The sequence below is a fragment of the Hippoglossus hippoglossus genome, chromosome 2, assembly GCF_009819705.1.
Source record: "Hippoglossus hippoglossus isolate fHipHip1 chromosome 2, fHipHip1.pri, whole genome shotgun sequence".
NCBI classification, from domain to species: Eukaryota; Metazoa; Chordata; class Actinopteri; order Pleuronectiformes; family Pleuronectidae; genus Hippoglossus; species Hippoglossus hippoglossus.
In genome coordinates, this window is record NC_047152.1 from 5,334,410 (window position 1) to 5,349,052 (window position 14,643).

At 44.5% G+C, this 14,643-nt stretch overlaps 2 protein-coding genes across 6 annotated transcripts in view; both read left to right on the forward strand.

The window, feature by feature from the left end:
• Positions 1 to 1,663: 1,663 nt before the first annotated feature.
• On the forward strand, positions 1,664 to 8,533 carry cyyr1 (cysteine/tyrosine-rich 1). 2 transcript variants are annotated; one of them, XR_004616716.1, is made up of 5 exons: positions 1,664 to 2,082; positions 4,801 to 4,900; positions 5,805 to 5,965; positions 7,353 to 8,269; positions 8,377 to 8,533. XR_004616716.1 is itself a non-coding variant. In XM_034613210.1 (4 exons), exons 1-4 carry the CDS (start codon positions 1,989 to 1,991, stop codon positions 7,484 to 7,486), a joined length of 489 nt encoding a protein of 162 aa, XP_034469101.1. In that variant the 5' UTR covers positions 1,664 to 1,988; the 3' UTR covers positions 7,487 to 8,533. The 2 variants fall into 2 exon arrangements, 1 of the variants encoding a protein (XP_034469101.1); XM_034613210.1 differs by having other exon boundaries at positions 7,353 to 8,533.
• Positions 8,534 to 9,128: 595 nt separating this feature from the next.
• Positions 9,129 to 14,643, forward strand: part of appa (amyloid beta (A4) precursor protein a) — a 33,462-nt gene continuing 27,947 nt past the window's right edge. For 3 of the 4 annotated variants that reach the window (XM_034611154.1, XM_034611144.1, XM_034611163.1), the window contains exon 1: positions 9,185 to 9,330. In XM_034611154.1, coding sequence (XP_034467045.1) covers positions 9,271 to 9,330 — 60 coding nt within the window. In that variant the 5' untranslated portion in view covers positions 9,185 to 9,270. Of the gene's footprint in view, positions 9,331 to 14,643 lie in introns of all 4 variants that reach the window. The other variant, XM_034611135.1, reaches the window with a different exon arrangement.

Genomic DNA, 14,643 nt, shown 5'->3' on the forward strand with positions numbered 1-14,643 from the left:
CATGTTTTATTTGTATAATTCTCTGCATCCAGGGACTTTCTGTCCCCTAGTTGGGACCAGACACTGCTGTACGTCAGCACTGCTGCTAAAAAACCTCCGCCCCGGGTGGCACTTCCCGTCGGGCTCCGTGGAAGATGGTCCCCTGCCTTGCTGGCTCCCATGCAGAGCAAAGGAAATCATTATCCTGTAATTATAGATGGTTAAGAAGAAAATTGGCCATCTCCGTAATCTGTATAATAGCATAATGTGCCACCAGGACTGTACGCCTAAACAACTGGTGGCGGTAAAGATGTATATGCTTCATGTTCTGTTTGAAAAATCCAAATCAGTGAGGAGGAAAATGTGGCATTAATGTGTCCACTTGTAATGAAACATGTTTTCTACCTGGTTGTTTGTTCATGTCTCAGCATCACATCATTTAAAAAAAGAGAAACATCTGGAAGGCATCATGAATCACTGCTGCTCCATGTGGGTGGCATTTCCGAGAGCTCAATTATCCGCATCCTTTTGCCACCCTCGCTCGGCCACAAGAGTTTGTTTAGATTATGTTCAATTTGATCCAGTCGTCAAAAAGAAACAGTCTCTGAAGCTTCGTCGGATCGGTGCAGAGAAAAACAGTGAAGACGTGACTGTGGTTTCAAAGAAAAAGCATAAATCTCTTTAAATATCCTCCTGAGTTGCATTAATCTTCCATATCTTTCTTATAGTCTCCACTTATTGTGCTACAGTGAACTTTAGTTATTGTTTACAGCCATTCAGGGACCATTTCTAAAGTATGATTCAGTTCTTTAACGATCACTTTTATGGGTTCGCACAAGTGGCGTTTTGGATTTAAGTGTTCCCAGCTCTGAGGGAGGTGTGTGTGGGGGGTTGTGGCTGCTCAGCCCCTGCCCCCTTCTGTCCTGGAGCCAATGTTAATTGAGATTTTTTTTTTTATCTCACATGTTTCCGGACAAAGATACTGTGCCCTGAAGGGTCCCATTAGTGCCCCTCACTGTGATGTAATCAAGGCCCCTGGTCCGGACTCTTTCCGCTCCATCTGTACAGCAGGGTGACGTCCCCTGGGCAGGAGCCAGAGGGCCCAACTCAGACCTGGGCCCCAGACTTACTGTGGTGCAATTTGATTGGATTTGCGAAAGAATATGCAACAGAAACTTTTTATTCATAAATATGTCTAGAAAGACAAGATCCAGGGTTCTTCTCTGCAAGATCAGGACTTTCCATTTTTGGTGAAATCAGTCTTCTCACTGGCGTGTGATGAAGCTGTTGCAACAAGGTTTGCATTTGACAGGAAAAAGTATAATAATATAATAATAATGACAAAATATACCATTATTATTCATTCTATTGGCTTTTAATTCTGCTCAAAGACACGTAACTAGAGTTAGCAGATATGAAATGTACATCATAGTCACACACTGAAATATACACATCAAGTATTTTTAGGTAATATGAATAAAAGCGATGAGAAGAGTCTGTGATGATGTATAAGAAGATAATTTATCTGGAATATATAGGCCTTAGTTTGAATCTTATTTTGAAAGACACCCAAGTTTCCCTCTGTGGCTGACTTCATACCTCTCTCGCCCTCCCCCCTCTCTCTCTCTCTCCCTGGGTGTCAGCTCAACAGGGAAATTTGAGCAAATGGGTGACGGCAGGGGGAGGGGGAGGGGAGACAGCGCTCAGAGCAGCCAGTCAGTGGGAGGTGAGGGGGGAGACGCAGCAGAATTACGCACAGCACACACGTGGAGGAGCAAACGGAGCCTCGCTGCCTGGACGACAAACACCGACACATCCTCCACAAGTCTCCGGCAGTAGTTCCCCCTCTGCTGCGTTTCTTTCGAGTGAGCAGGGGTGAGACACAATGCAGCTCGCAGAGTCCATCAGGTGACGGCCGGAGCAGGACGCACAGGGAGAGACGCGCTTTTTTGGGGGGTTCCTCCTGACAGAAAACCAGGAGTGTGAGCGCGCAGGAGAGAGGGAGGCTCATGGAGAACCTCTGGAGGAGGAGGAGGAGGACGCAGCAGCCGGAGCGCAGATGGAGGTGGCTGAGCAACTCGCTGCTGCTTTGCTTTTTCACCGGTGAGTTTCTAAAACCCACTTTTACGCACCAACATGTCACCAATGTGCCTTTTGAATTGGGCTCCAATGGTTCCTCTTCATGTTGAATTGATGATGGGGCTGCTCCAGCTCCAGGAAAATAACGTGGGAAACATATTAAAAGTCTGGTCCTAATGAGGCTAAACTTTCATTTCCGAGGTCCTTGTTAAGGTTAGCGGTCAGATGTGAATTGGGGGGGGGGGGGGATTAGGGTTAGGCATGAATTGGTAATGGTTAAGGTTTTGGTTTGGTGGTCCACAATAAATGGAAGTCAATGTATTTTGAGCGTGGACCTTTTTGGGCTGATCCTCCCTTCTGAGGGCTGTGAGGGTTAAGACATGCTCTATAGGGTTTAAAGGGTTACAATTAGGGTTAGGTTGGGGTTAAATCACTACAAGTGTTTGACATGCAAGAAAAAAAGTCAGAGAATACAAAAAAACAAAACCAATTGACAATTAAAATATATATAGATAAATATACTTGTATTCAAAGGGCAGGGGAAAATAAAGGAACTGGTTCCTGAGGCACTGGCAGGGTTAGGGTTGGGATTAAAACCAAAGTGTCCTCACTCAGATAGAAGTACAAGTGTGTGTGGGGTTAGGGTTTGTGTGTGTGTGTGTGTGTGTGTGTGTGTGTGTGTGTGTGTGTGTGTGTGTGTGTGTGTGTGTGTGTGTGGTGGGGGGTGAAGGACATGATGCTATTGTCTCCGAGCGTGTGGAGAGACAGGAGCCAGGACCTCTGAGGACCACCCAGCGAGTCTGCTGATGGGACCTCCCCACAGTCATTTACATGGAAATCTCACAGCTCTTTAAACAGGGATGTCGTGTTAAATTAGATTAAATTTGAAAAAGAAAAGAAGGTGGGTGGACTGTGACCTCCTGTCATTGAGGAAACATCCATCAAAACTTGTTTCGCCCTCAGAACAGCAGGTTTTCCTCATATACCTTTATTTCCTACCTGGGAATGTGCACATAAGCCTCCGGGCGGTGTGTGAGCGATGGCTGAGAGAAAGCAGACACACACTCATACACTGGAGCACAGAGCTGGTTTTCATTGCAGCGTCCTCCTTCATTTGAGCTGTGCTGGATTGTGAAAGACACAGAATCTCCCATGAGGGGAGGAGGAGGGGGGGGGGGGTTGAGAAGACTTCAGATGAGACGGGCTTGTGTCGTGCACGGTGGCAGGTTGGGACGAGTACACGCAGAGGCACAGCTGTGTGTACAATGCTTTTGAATGTAGAAGGGCGGGGGGGGGAGCCACATTGAACACAAGCATGTAACAGACCGTGCAAATGCCACGTCTGTTCATAGCAGGAATAAGCACGTCGGGCGGGAAATGATCGTGCTGGATCATGAGTCGCGGCGGAGCTGCGGTGGTAAATGTCAGATCTTAAATCATCTTAATTTGGCCCCACGCGAAGAACATGGCAGTCGCACTGTGGCTCGTTCTACAGGCTTCCCACTCACACCAGTAAGCATTCAAGCGCTGAATCACAGTGGTTTTTCAAAGTTTTCAAGCATCAGCTCTCAATGTCTCCTTGTCCTTTGAATCTGGAGGAAACCCTGTACCCTACACTACCCACAATGAAAATCTGCCTATGCAAAACATCCAGGTGGCAGTCAGGATGATTTGGCTTCACTTTTGGGGAGCAGTCATGTCGTCCATCTTTATATACGCTCTATAGATTTGAGACAGATGCTTTCCTTTTCTAAATACACCAGGTACATGTTTCAAAAATTACAAAAATCAAATTGCTTCGAATTGTGTTTTTTATCTGTAATAGAACTCAACTAAACCCAAATATATTCAGTTTTTATTCTACAAAACAAAGACAAGCAGCTGATCTTGCAATTTTGAGCTGGAAACGGTGAATATTTATAATTTTAGCTTAAATTAAAAGACTCAAAAGTATTAGATTTTTTAAATTATGAATGACTTCTTCGGCAGAACAACTGTCAAAAAGGTGTATAGGTCATTCTGGGTCAGATTGTAATATATGTCAGAAAGTTTCCTCTATGGTTTTCATAATTTATCCGAAGTAGCATCAGCAGATCCAAACCCTTTTATCACATATTATATATCGTCCAACTTGAAAGAGCAAGTCACTTCTGGCAACGTGGTCCAAACTCATTATCGTCTTTAGCAGAGGTGCAATGTTTCCGTGCTGTGTCACAGATCATTAACCGGTCGGACTGAGCCAGTCCGCTGCCCACAGTGTTGGATTCAGCTGCTCCGCCATGTGGGCCGCGTCTCTCCTCAGTCATGGGAAAAATAAATCATGCATGTGCACTGTTGAATCAGCGAGATGCTACATAACCGTCACGTGGCAACGGCTGCTTGCTGCTGAGTCGCATTATATCATTTATTACACAGTAAGTGAGCAGATATGAATTTGAGAAGAGGAGAAAATCCTTTGTGTCTGTTGGGGAAAACTCACTGTTCCTATCCAAACTTATTTAATTGTCCCGATCTGACTGATTTATTATCATTGGTTTATCTACTATTGATTCTTTTATTGGAACAAAACATGAGATCCTGGGTATGAAATTGTCCCAAACATCTTTTTATTACCTCATCTGTGCAAATGAACTTCCTGTCTGTTTTCTATCTGCCAGAGCTCGGGGAGAATTTCTGGTCCCACAGAAAAAACTCTGTGCATAAGCAGATTCTCATGAGTGTGTGTGGATGTGTGTGTTGCAGGTGGCACCGAGGCCCAGTGTGAGGGCTGCATAGAGTACTGCTGCAATGGATCGCCGCCTTTCTGCTGCTCCTACTACGCCTACGTGGGGGACGTCCTCTCGTAAGTCCACGCACAGCTAATTCAGACCACGTAGATGCATTTGGAACAATGTTTTACACCTGACCGAGGATTTTAGGGTAATTACCAGTCTTGTGCTGTTTTTGAAAAGCCTTGACGTAGGATAACCTCTGACAAACAGAAGTTGCTTACTCGAGCATCGACGGGGTGCAACAGGGTCAAACAGCTGAGATTCCAGGCTCACTGCAGAGATCTGTTACAGACTCGGGCTACAAGAACCTCATTTAAGTGTTTTGACGTCAAACGATTTGTGATTCTCTGTCGGAATAAAAGTCCAACATGAGCTTTAAGTTTAAAACGGCTAACGTTTTTTTTCCGAGGGAGTGTGATTCTAATCTTTTAGAAAAATGAGGTGATGCTAGTCTTTGGACAAAATGTGGACACGTTCAGTCGATTGATCTGCACTCACCTATAGCTTTGGTCTGTAACTCACACACCAGCTGTCTTTTCCTGTGACTCTTCAGAAGACCTGACCCTCTGACCTCTTCCTGACTGGACTCGGCCCAGATGCTCTCACACTTTCACCTTTTCCTCAGAAGAAAAAGTTGTCACAGTAATAATGATCTTTGTGTACAAGTAGAACATCTAAACTGATGTTCTTATTGCAAAATCTGGGACCACTTGTAAAAAGTCGGTTTTGGAAAGAGCCGGGGTGGATCTGACTAATGCAGGCGACCAAGAGGCAGCAAATCTGTTAATCATGCATGTTCTTCTGCAGTGCAACGCCACACATGTGCACACACATCACACGCTGAGTTGCATCAGATGCTGCGGTCCATCTCCATGGCAGCAACTTAGTATCGGCAGCATGTCTGATGGAGACAGCTGCCTCCTCTCACACTCGACTGGGTGGCTCACTGGTTGTGTGTCTGTGTGTGTGTTCCAGGGGCACTGCCATCTCCGGTATCGTCTTCGGCGTGGTGTTCTTGATGGGGGCGGTGGCGGCCTTGTTCCTGTGCGTGTGTATGTGCATGAAGAATGGGCGGGGCGCCCGGGTCGGCGTGTTCAGCACCTCCTACATCAACACTGTGTCCCAGGGGTATCCAGGTGGGTCCACAATGCACACACACACACACACACAACCTTCGAATAGTACGACTTTATGGTACCTTTTTGTTTTACACTTGCACTTTTGGGAGAAGGGCCAGAGAGAAAAAATGGGAGATTTCGATAATAAAATCATAATATTACAAGATCAAAGTTGATATAGTTTGACTTGTAAGAAATGTATTTATTAGTGGCTTCATGGGGACTGACGACATATCACATTACACAAACCTCAGGCTGCCAGAAAGGAAAAGAAAAGAGTGGATCCACCAAACAAGGAAGGAGGAAAAGAAAAAGACAGAATAGGTGTAAGGTGTCCACCTTGGCCTTGCCGCTGTAACGTGAGCTCTGATCATGAAACCACCATCCTCCTACTTTAGCACATCCTCCACTTTTCTCAATCAAACCACAACACTGTTTCCCTATCTCCCTCTCAGGTGCTTTGCCTGCACATCAGAGTTTGTACTCTGTGACTCTCTCCAGCCCGGGGAATACAGTTTCTTTTTTTCTTTCGGGGCCTCATCATTTATTTATCGCGTTTCATTCTCCTCGGTGTATCGCGCTACGCTGGACCGCCACTCTCCGCTCTGCCCTGCAGCTCCGATCATGTTGCATAAACATGCTGGAACATACAAAGCATTGCAGTGTGAATGAATGTGTGTGTGCAGCTACAGTGATATGAATTATTCTGCATCCTGACACCAGATGTGAGGGGCTGGTGTGCAGTTATTTCCCTGCTCCATCACTGCCAAGACGTTTTAATCTGTATTTATGTATGATTTTAATTGATTTGTGAGTAGTGCGTACATTGTTTATTCATTTTAATTTAAGTATCGGCGCCTTTTAATAAGAAAAAATATAGATTAAGCTGCGTTTTCTTGCAAAATATCAAATTCTAGCTTCACAACAGATTCAAATCGGCACTTAAAATGTTAAAACAAAGCTTCTCCTTTAAAATTGTCTGTGAGTTATTATTAATAATACATGTAAATATAAATGTGCGTTTCCGCTGATGAAACCTCAGTTTGAAGTGACTTCACTCCTCATTGCCTTCATCTCTGCTCCTTTGATGTCTCGGTGAATAATGTAGTTGTCCTGGTGACGCAGATGCTTTGTGGTCGTCTGACTGTCTCCTTGGTGCCGTATTTTTTGACCCCCTTTTTAGTGTTAGTTATTTCAAGTCCCTGCCCCTAGAGAGTGAAGTTCCACCGTTCAGCCATAAGAGGGTGTAACTTTACTATCAAACTCCTTAATGAAATGGGGGCAAGTATCCTGAGCTCAAATGGGCCTCATTCCCTCTTTAAACGCACCAAAGAGCATGTGAGCGTTGTGATTATGGAAAGAATAAATGCCTGTGACCTAATTTTTGTATTTCTCCCCCTCTCAGGTCCTCCACCTCCGTACACCTATGACTACGAGATGTACCCTCCCTCGCTGCACCCACCGCCTTACACCCCAACTCAGCCTCGCCCGACCAACTACTCCCCTCCTCCTCCATACCCCGGCTGCACGCGCAAGTAAATCCCCCCCCCCCTGCTGCACAGATCGTCCACGGGAGCGGCTGAAGAGAAACTCCGGTGGCCTGGTTTTCAGAGACCTGAAGATGTCCGTGCACCTCTGGCCTCTAAAGACAATTCTAAAGGAGCCAATTAAGACAAATAAAAGGGAGGCCCAGTGCAATTTTTGTTCAGCAGGAGTCTGGACCAAATGGTGGGGAAGGGGGGGGGGTAAATAATAATTTCACAAGCTGTGGGTCAGGATGCTCAAAGAAGGCACCGACATGTGCAGGTCCTGATAACCGTTAGCAGCCTTGCTCGCCGGCGGCAGGTACTCCCCCCCCCTCTCCCGCTAATAACCAATATCCTTATCCGTCCCCGCCTGTGCACATCAAAGGCACTGTGGCGCTTTGATGAAGGTGAAGACCACTTTTTGTCAGCGTGGATGGGGAAGCGCACATCACTGGAGTACAGAGGTCTTTCCAGGAGACAATGCGGTTTAAAATAAACTTTATTCATATCTCAGCGACTGAGATGGAAGCTGATGATTAAAGCTGTGTTTAACAATTCTGGTCCGGACTTGAACATAATGCACCATAACGCTGACCTTAATGGCACAGACATGGGTTATTATCTTACTTGAAACAATGTGAGGGGTGAACTGGGGTCAGATTGTGCTCAGTTTGAACCAAAAATGGAATGTCTTGAAAGAAAGTGAAACAATATATACATTTCTTTTGCTTTTGCAGGACTTGAGAAAATTGTGAAGCCTTCATTTGAAATGCAGTCGTAGGTTAATTGTGATGTTGTGTAGGAGAGAAGCTGCTTGAAGCTGCATGTGTGAACGTCCGAGTGGGAGCCTCCCGACTTTCTGCAGACTTTCTCAGGGCCGGTCCGCAGAAAGTCAGGCCTGAGAAAGTCTGCACCCAATTCTCTGGCCTTCCTCCAGAGGTCATGTAGAAGTGGAGGACTGTGAATGATGGACTTTTGAATCACGTGTCGGGTGAAATGATTTCAAGTGTTGCAGCTGTGTTGTAAATTAAAGACGTCAATAAAAAGTGACCTTTTTTTTAAATTGTGAACTTGCAGAGTCTTTATTCAACAATGTGTGTGTGTACACTGAAAAAATAAACTTAGAAATTACGTATTTTTTTTCAAATTAAAGCTATTTGTGTTTATATAACTTGTTGATTTTAATTTAGAAAAAAAACTGAGTGTGTGTTATTTAAAAGAATACAGTTTTATATATATATGTATATTAAATATGATTACTTACATTTACAAATTGTATGTATGTGTGTGTGTGTGTGTGCTAGTTTGGTGTGTGTTGTGTCTGTGTTTTTTGTCTGTGTGGTGTGTGTGTCTCTCTCTCTCCCTCTGTGTGTATGTGTCTCTCTCTCTCTTTGTGTATTCGTGTGTCTGTGTCTGTGTCTCTCTCTCTCTTTGTGTATTTGTGTGTGTCTGTGTATTTGTGTGTGTGTGTGTCTCTCTCTCTCTCTCTCCCTCTGTGTGTATTTATGTCTGTATATTTGTCTCTCTCTTTTTGTGTATTTGAGTGTGTCTGTGTATTTGTGTGTGTGTGTGTGTGTGTGTCTCTCCCTCCCTCCCTCCCTCCCTCTCCCTGTGTGAGTGCAGTCAGGTGACCCGGCTCTCAGCAGCTGTGCAGCCTCGCTCTCTCTCTCCATCATCAGACATCGTGAGTCTCCGGCACCGAACGCACGCACGCACACTCCGCTCCTCCGCCCCGACTCTAACCTCACACCGCCCGGCGAAACACTGCCCGCAGGAGCGCCGTGTCCGCGGAACAACATGTGGGACCGAGTAGCTCTGCTGCTGCTGACCGTGGCGGCCACGGCCCCGGCTGCCGAGGTAAGGAAACACCGCGTCCGTGTGCTTGTTGCAGGATTTGCAGCGTTTTTTCCACCATATTGTTGCTGTCAGCCGGTGAAGCTAGCGACCGTTAGCTGCTGCTGCACCGGAAGCGGAGCGGCTGTCCCGTCAGAACACAGGCACAGGACATGTTTTTAGTGTGAGATCATTAAAAACCTGGGCTGTAAATATCATATAAAATCCCTATTAAATTGTACTTAACAAATAACAACAATTGTACATGACGTTTGTTGCATTTATCTGCTTGTTCTGTGCGAATTTGGAATGCAGCAAATCCAGTTAAATAACGACAATTATATCTAAATGACGCATGTAATAGCAAAATTAGATATTTATGCTAATGCTAACAGGTTGTGTTTTCCACATGTAATCATACTAAGTGTATTGGAATAGAAACTACGCCTTTTTTTGTGTGCTTCTCGTTTTACTGTGAAGGTTTCAAGCGGAAGTGTCAGTGATTGGCACTGATTGTGAACACGGGTATTTGTTAACCAGAGAATAAACGCTTTTTAGGCACGATATTGCGGAACAAATGTATTTTGTTCGTTTATATATCGTAGCTTTATACGCAATTTATCCCGGGATAAGGATAAATAACGCGTATTTCAATCCAAATACGCAGTTTCTCGTTCTCCCGACCCCGTCCTGTCTCCGGTTAAAAGCCTGTAGCTGCTGATTTATCGACACTATGCAACAATAGAAACAACGTCTGACTCCATTTTCTAAATCTGTGGCTACGATCTAATATTGTTTCTTTGCGTTAAAAACTAAAAAAATCGCTTTTCTCTCGTTCGCAAATGTTACAAACAAGTTCTGTTCGTCAACAAATGGCGAGAAAAACGCTGCGCAAATGTTGCTTAAGCGCCGCCGATGATGTTGCTGCTGTTGTTGTTGTTGTTGTTGTGAACGTGTTGAATAAAAGACAATATTGTGTTATTTTCCATATCCCGAGGGCTCGATTTGAGGGAGTGGGCGTGTTTTTCTTTATTCGGGCAACGACAATAAGTCCGTTGTTCTCTCGCAATGACGCCATGTTCCGATCTAAGCGTAATGAAATGAGAATTAAAACCCGAAACGTCCGCTCGAAACGAGGATCATTATGGACGCTTCTCCCACATATTTCAGTCAAATGGGAGAGAATGGAGAAGTAAGATGGCGGCGGTGCACTGCAGCATTTGCAGAGGGTCGTGGAAAAACCTGGAGCTTTGACTCTCATTGTTTCCTCCTGTGCCTCCTTTCGTATCCGTTCCATAATCCAGAGTCACACCGGCCGCAATGTGGATGTCAGATACGCTTTAATTATGTCTGGACAGCGGATCTAGTCTCTTAGAATCACCCCTCATGCATTTTTTTAAGGCTCGTGTGTTTTCTTTGTGAACATGCACTGCAAAAAAAACATCTGTATTTTTCAACATGGCTTTTATTATTTGATCCTGTCCTATGAATGTGAAAATTCCCACACGTTTTCTTCAATTTCAGCCATTTTCCAGCGACATCTCGTAAAAGATGTCACGTCATCCTTATTATCATTATGTAATTTTATTAATTCCGTGATCCAATTAAGCTTTAGGGCCCGTCCCAATTCACCACTTGGCCCTAACCCTTCGTTTTCTCTCGTGGCCCTAAAAACAAAGTGGTAGACGGAAATCCCAGAATGCTTTACGAATCAATCAACATGGCGACCCGCTTAGCTTTAGCTGTCCTTTTGTAATCAAAGGAGATTTCCCTCATATTCTAAAACAGCTTCAGCTCATTCCGCTAATGTCACTTTACTGTAGTTGGATATTATTTACAGTGTCGGGAGATGGATTACACATTCCTGTGGCCACCAGTAGCCACATTGTTTCAGAGCCGGACCTGGGATATTGTCTTTATGATCTCTTGTTCAAACGATTATAGCTTAAAGGTGTTTTATATAACAGAAAAATGGGGTCAAACTGAGGTAATTATCCTCCGTTTAGGCCTCTTGTTTTGAATTTTTTCTTCAGTAAGATGTAGCAGGTGAAATGTGGGGTGAGCTGACCTTCATTTTTCCTGCTAGCAGCCTATAATCAGTACAGTCGTAATGAACAGTTTGGGCTCCTCATCAAGCAAACCGCATGCTTTGTTCGCAATCCGTTGCTTACTTTGCTTAAGTCAATCTTCCCCCTTTGAGTCCTGCGTTTACATTATCAGAGGTTCGAGTGATGAAATGCGGTTGAAGAAGTTGTTTAAAATCGGAGGGATGATATCTGCGAGATTAAATCAGACTTGAAAATGAGATGTTGCAAGGTTTTGATCTTGTTTGGGCTTGTTTATAGCCTTCATTATCGCCCCATGCAAACACACGCACACACACTTCTAAACACACAACTCGGGAAGCTGCTTTTCCTGATGGGCCCGCCCTTGAACACGCAGGCCGTGGTGTGGAGCGTGGGAGTTGGATGCCAGCCTTTGTGTGTTTGTAAATCCTTGGGAAATGGCCCTTGGATGGGTGCAAGCAGTCTGTTTGTGTGCATACTGCAGTTTTTCAGCCTGGGGCGGACCAGCCTTCTCCCCTTATTAGCGGGGCCCTAATGCCATTATGCCTGTTGGCAGTGCCAGTGTCTCTCTCTCTCTGGCACCTTCTCTGCTGCTCACGCCGCAGTTCAGATTTATCGAAGGAGAACCCCGACACTCGTATATCTCTGATTGCTTTTTATTGCATCTTCTTTCCCCAGCCTCACTTTTACTTTGGCTTCAGTTTGTCATTTGGTGGAATGCCTCTCAACAACCTCTACGGACAGACTGAAGTTTGTGCATAACCCCCGCCAAAGTGATTAGTCGATAAATAATTAGTAGCTCGACGGAGAAGCACAGGCAATTATTTTACTGATATAAAGGACAAAAATCAATGGTTCTAGGTTCTACCATATGCATATTTACTGCTTTCTTAGATAGTAAATTGAATAAGTTTGGATTTTGGGCAGTTGGTTTGACAAAATATGCCGTTTTAGGATTTCTCCTTTGGCATCTGGGAATATGTAATGGAAACTTTTTTGCACACTTGCTGTCTTTTAATAGAGCAAATGATTTCTCAGTTCATTAATAAAATAATCGGTGAATTAATCCATACAGGAAATTGTCATTAGTTGCAGTCAGTTGACTAAAAGACCATTATATATATATATAATATGTAATTTTCAAACATGAAAAACTGCCAAATATGCTGGTTTCAGATTGAAACATATTTTTTAGCTTTTATAGATTACATGGGCATTTTCAAATAATTAATCCTTGACTTGGAAATAGAATTAATCATATGATTAATAATAAAAGGCACCAGTCCTGCTCTGTCTGTGCTTGTCTCTTGGTAAACACTGAATATTGTCATGTTTCAGGACAGGATGTCCTCTTCATAATGATTTGTTTTTTAATCCCTCATGTCCAACTGGTGTTGCAAAGATTGCCTATAAAAATTCCTCGTCTGAACAGCGCACATTGTCCATCTTGGTTGTGTCAACAACAACAATGACACTGCAGCGCCCCCAATTAATGTCCCCCCTGCATACCCCGCTGTCTGTCCCGGAGAAAAGAATTCCTGACCTTTTGATACTGTTGTTTCTATTGTACCGGTGCCTGGAAATGGGAGGACGCTGATGTGTTTTGGAGCTGCCTGTCCGTCGCTTCTCTGTCCAACTGACGTGGTGTGAATCAGCTGTTTATGAACACTTTTAAATGTCAATCTTTGCCTCTTCTTTGCATCTTACCTTTAGTCATTTCTGTCGTTATTCTCACAGTCCCGAGCTCTTCATTGTGTGGTCATGTTTTCCCACTGAAAGGTGGTTTTCATTGCATCGTAGGAATTTGGTCGGACTGATTCCAGAGGTAACAGACCGGTGTGGAGCTCAAAGGCCTCCTTTGTGCAGTGCAACCTGCCTTCAGAATGAAACACTATGAATATGTGAAGGAACAAAGGCTCTTATTGATCCAACAAGCATCTAATAGTATCAGAAGAAATCGGTTGACAGACAAGTTGTGGACGGAGATGACGCTGAACTTTCCCACTCAACTGCAAGCAGCACTAAAGTCTGACATGCTGGTCGGTGAGGAGGGTCTGCAGGTATTAGAATGTGGATACCTGGGTTCGGACAAAAATTTAGAGATGATATTCAGGCTCGGGTTGGCTTCCTACACAAAAAACAAAAGGCATATCAGTCTGGGGTGGGGCTCGGTTAGTTTTCTCTCGGGCCTGTACAGAAAATGGCGAGGCTCTACTTGATGACATCAGTATAGGTGCCATCTTCTTGTAAAGACATAATGTTTCTCTGAGGGGTTGTAAGTCAGTCGTCCAGTTGAAAACCCTCCTCTTCATCTTTCTCACCTCGTCCTCTTTATGACTGGCTCATAATTACCAGTACATGGAGCAAACGTGGAAACACAACCCCAGCTTTATTACCTGCTCGTCTTCAGGCAACACAACACTCTCTCTCCCACTCCTCACATTAGAGCAACTCTCCCACCAGGCAGCACCATTCATCACCACCGCGCTCTTGTTTCCGTCGGTAAATAACAGCAGTGCGCCGCCGAAGACGCACTCCTCACGTCACCGCTGCTGAGTAAGCAGGCGTTGATACAGAATCTGAATAATCAGCCGGGAAACAAGTCGCCCTGATCCACGCACATTACTCAGCAGCAGCAGCATCGAGTACATCCGGCTTTCACTTCATCAGTGAGGAAGCTCCAGACACACAAAACCTCCATCTGAAAGCATGTTTCTGCTGTGGCTTAGCAAGGCATCAATGCTGCATTGCTTTTTTTGGCACATCTACTTTATAAGTGCCATGTGTCATTGGCGTGGTGTGTTGTCCTGTATATGTGTGGGTGAGACTGATCTTCCACTGGCCATTACAGGCTAATACAATCAAGTTCTAACCATGGAATTGCTTTCTAGTGTACAATCAGTTTCTGTGCTCACCTCTAAGCTCTTGTTAAAATGGAGAGGAGCCCATTCTCAGCTTTGTGCCAGGAAAGGTAGTTTGACATTTACTCTGGATCCTGATCATTAAAAGACTCAGTGTAGAGATACTTCCTGGAAGCCAGCGGCATACGACACATCTGGTGCTACTGTCAGTTGCTTCGTACATTTTCTGGAAGCCCATGTGAGGATACAGCAGGAAAATGATCTCTCTAGAGTGTTCTGGTAGTGCTGTGGCTCAGATCCATAGAGTATAGTTGCAACATCCCAGCTTTAGAGATATAAAGTCATATAGTATCTGTCCATCACACCTACGTATCAAAAAAGTGTGACAGAATGAATTGAATCAAATATTC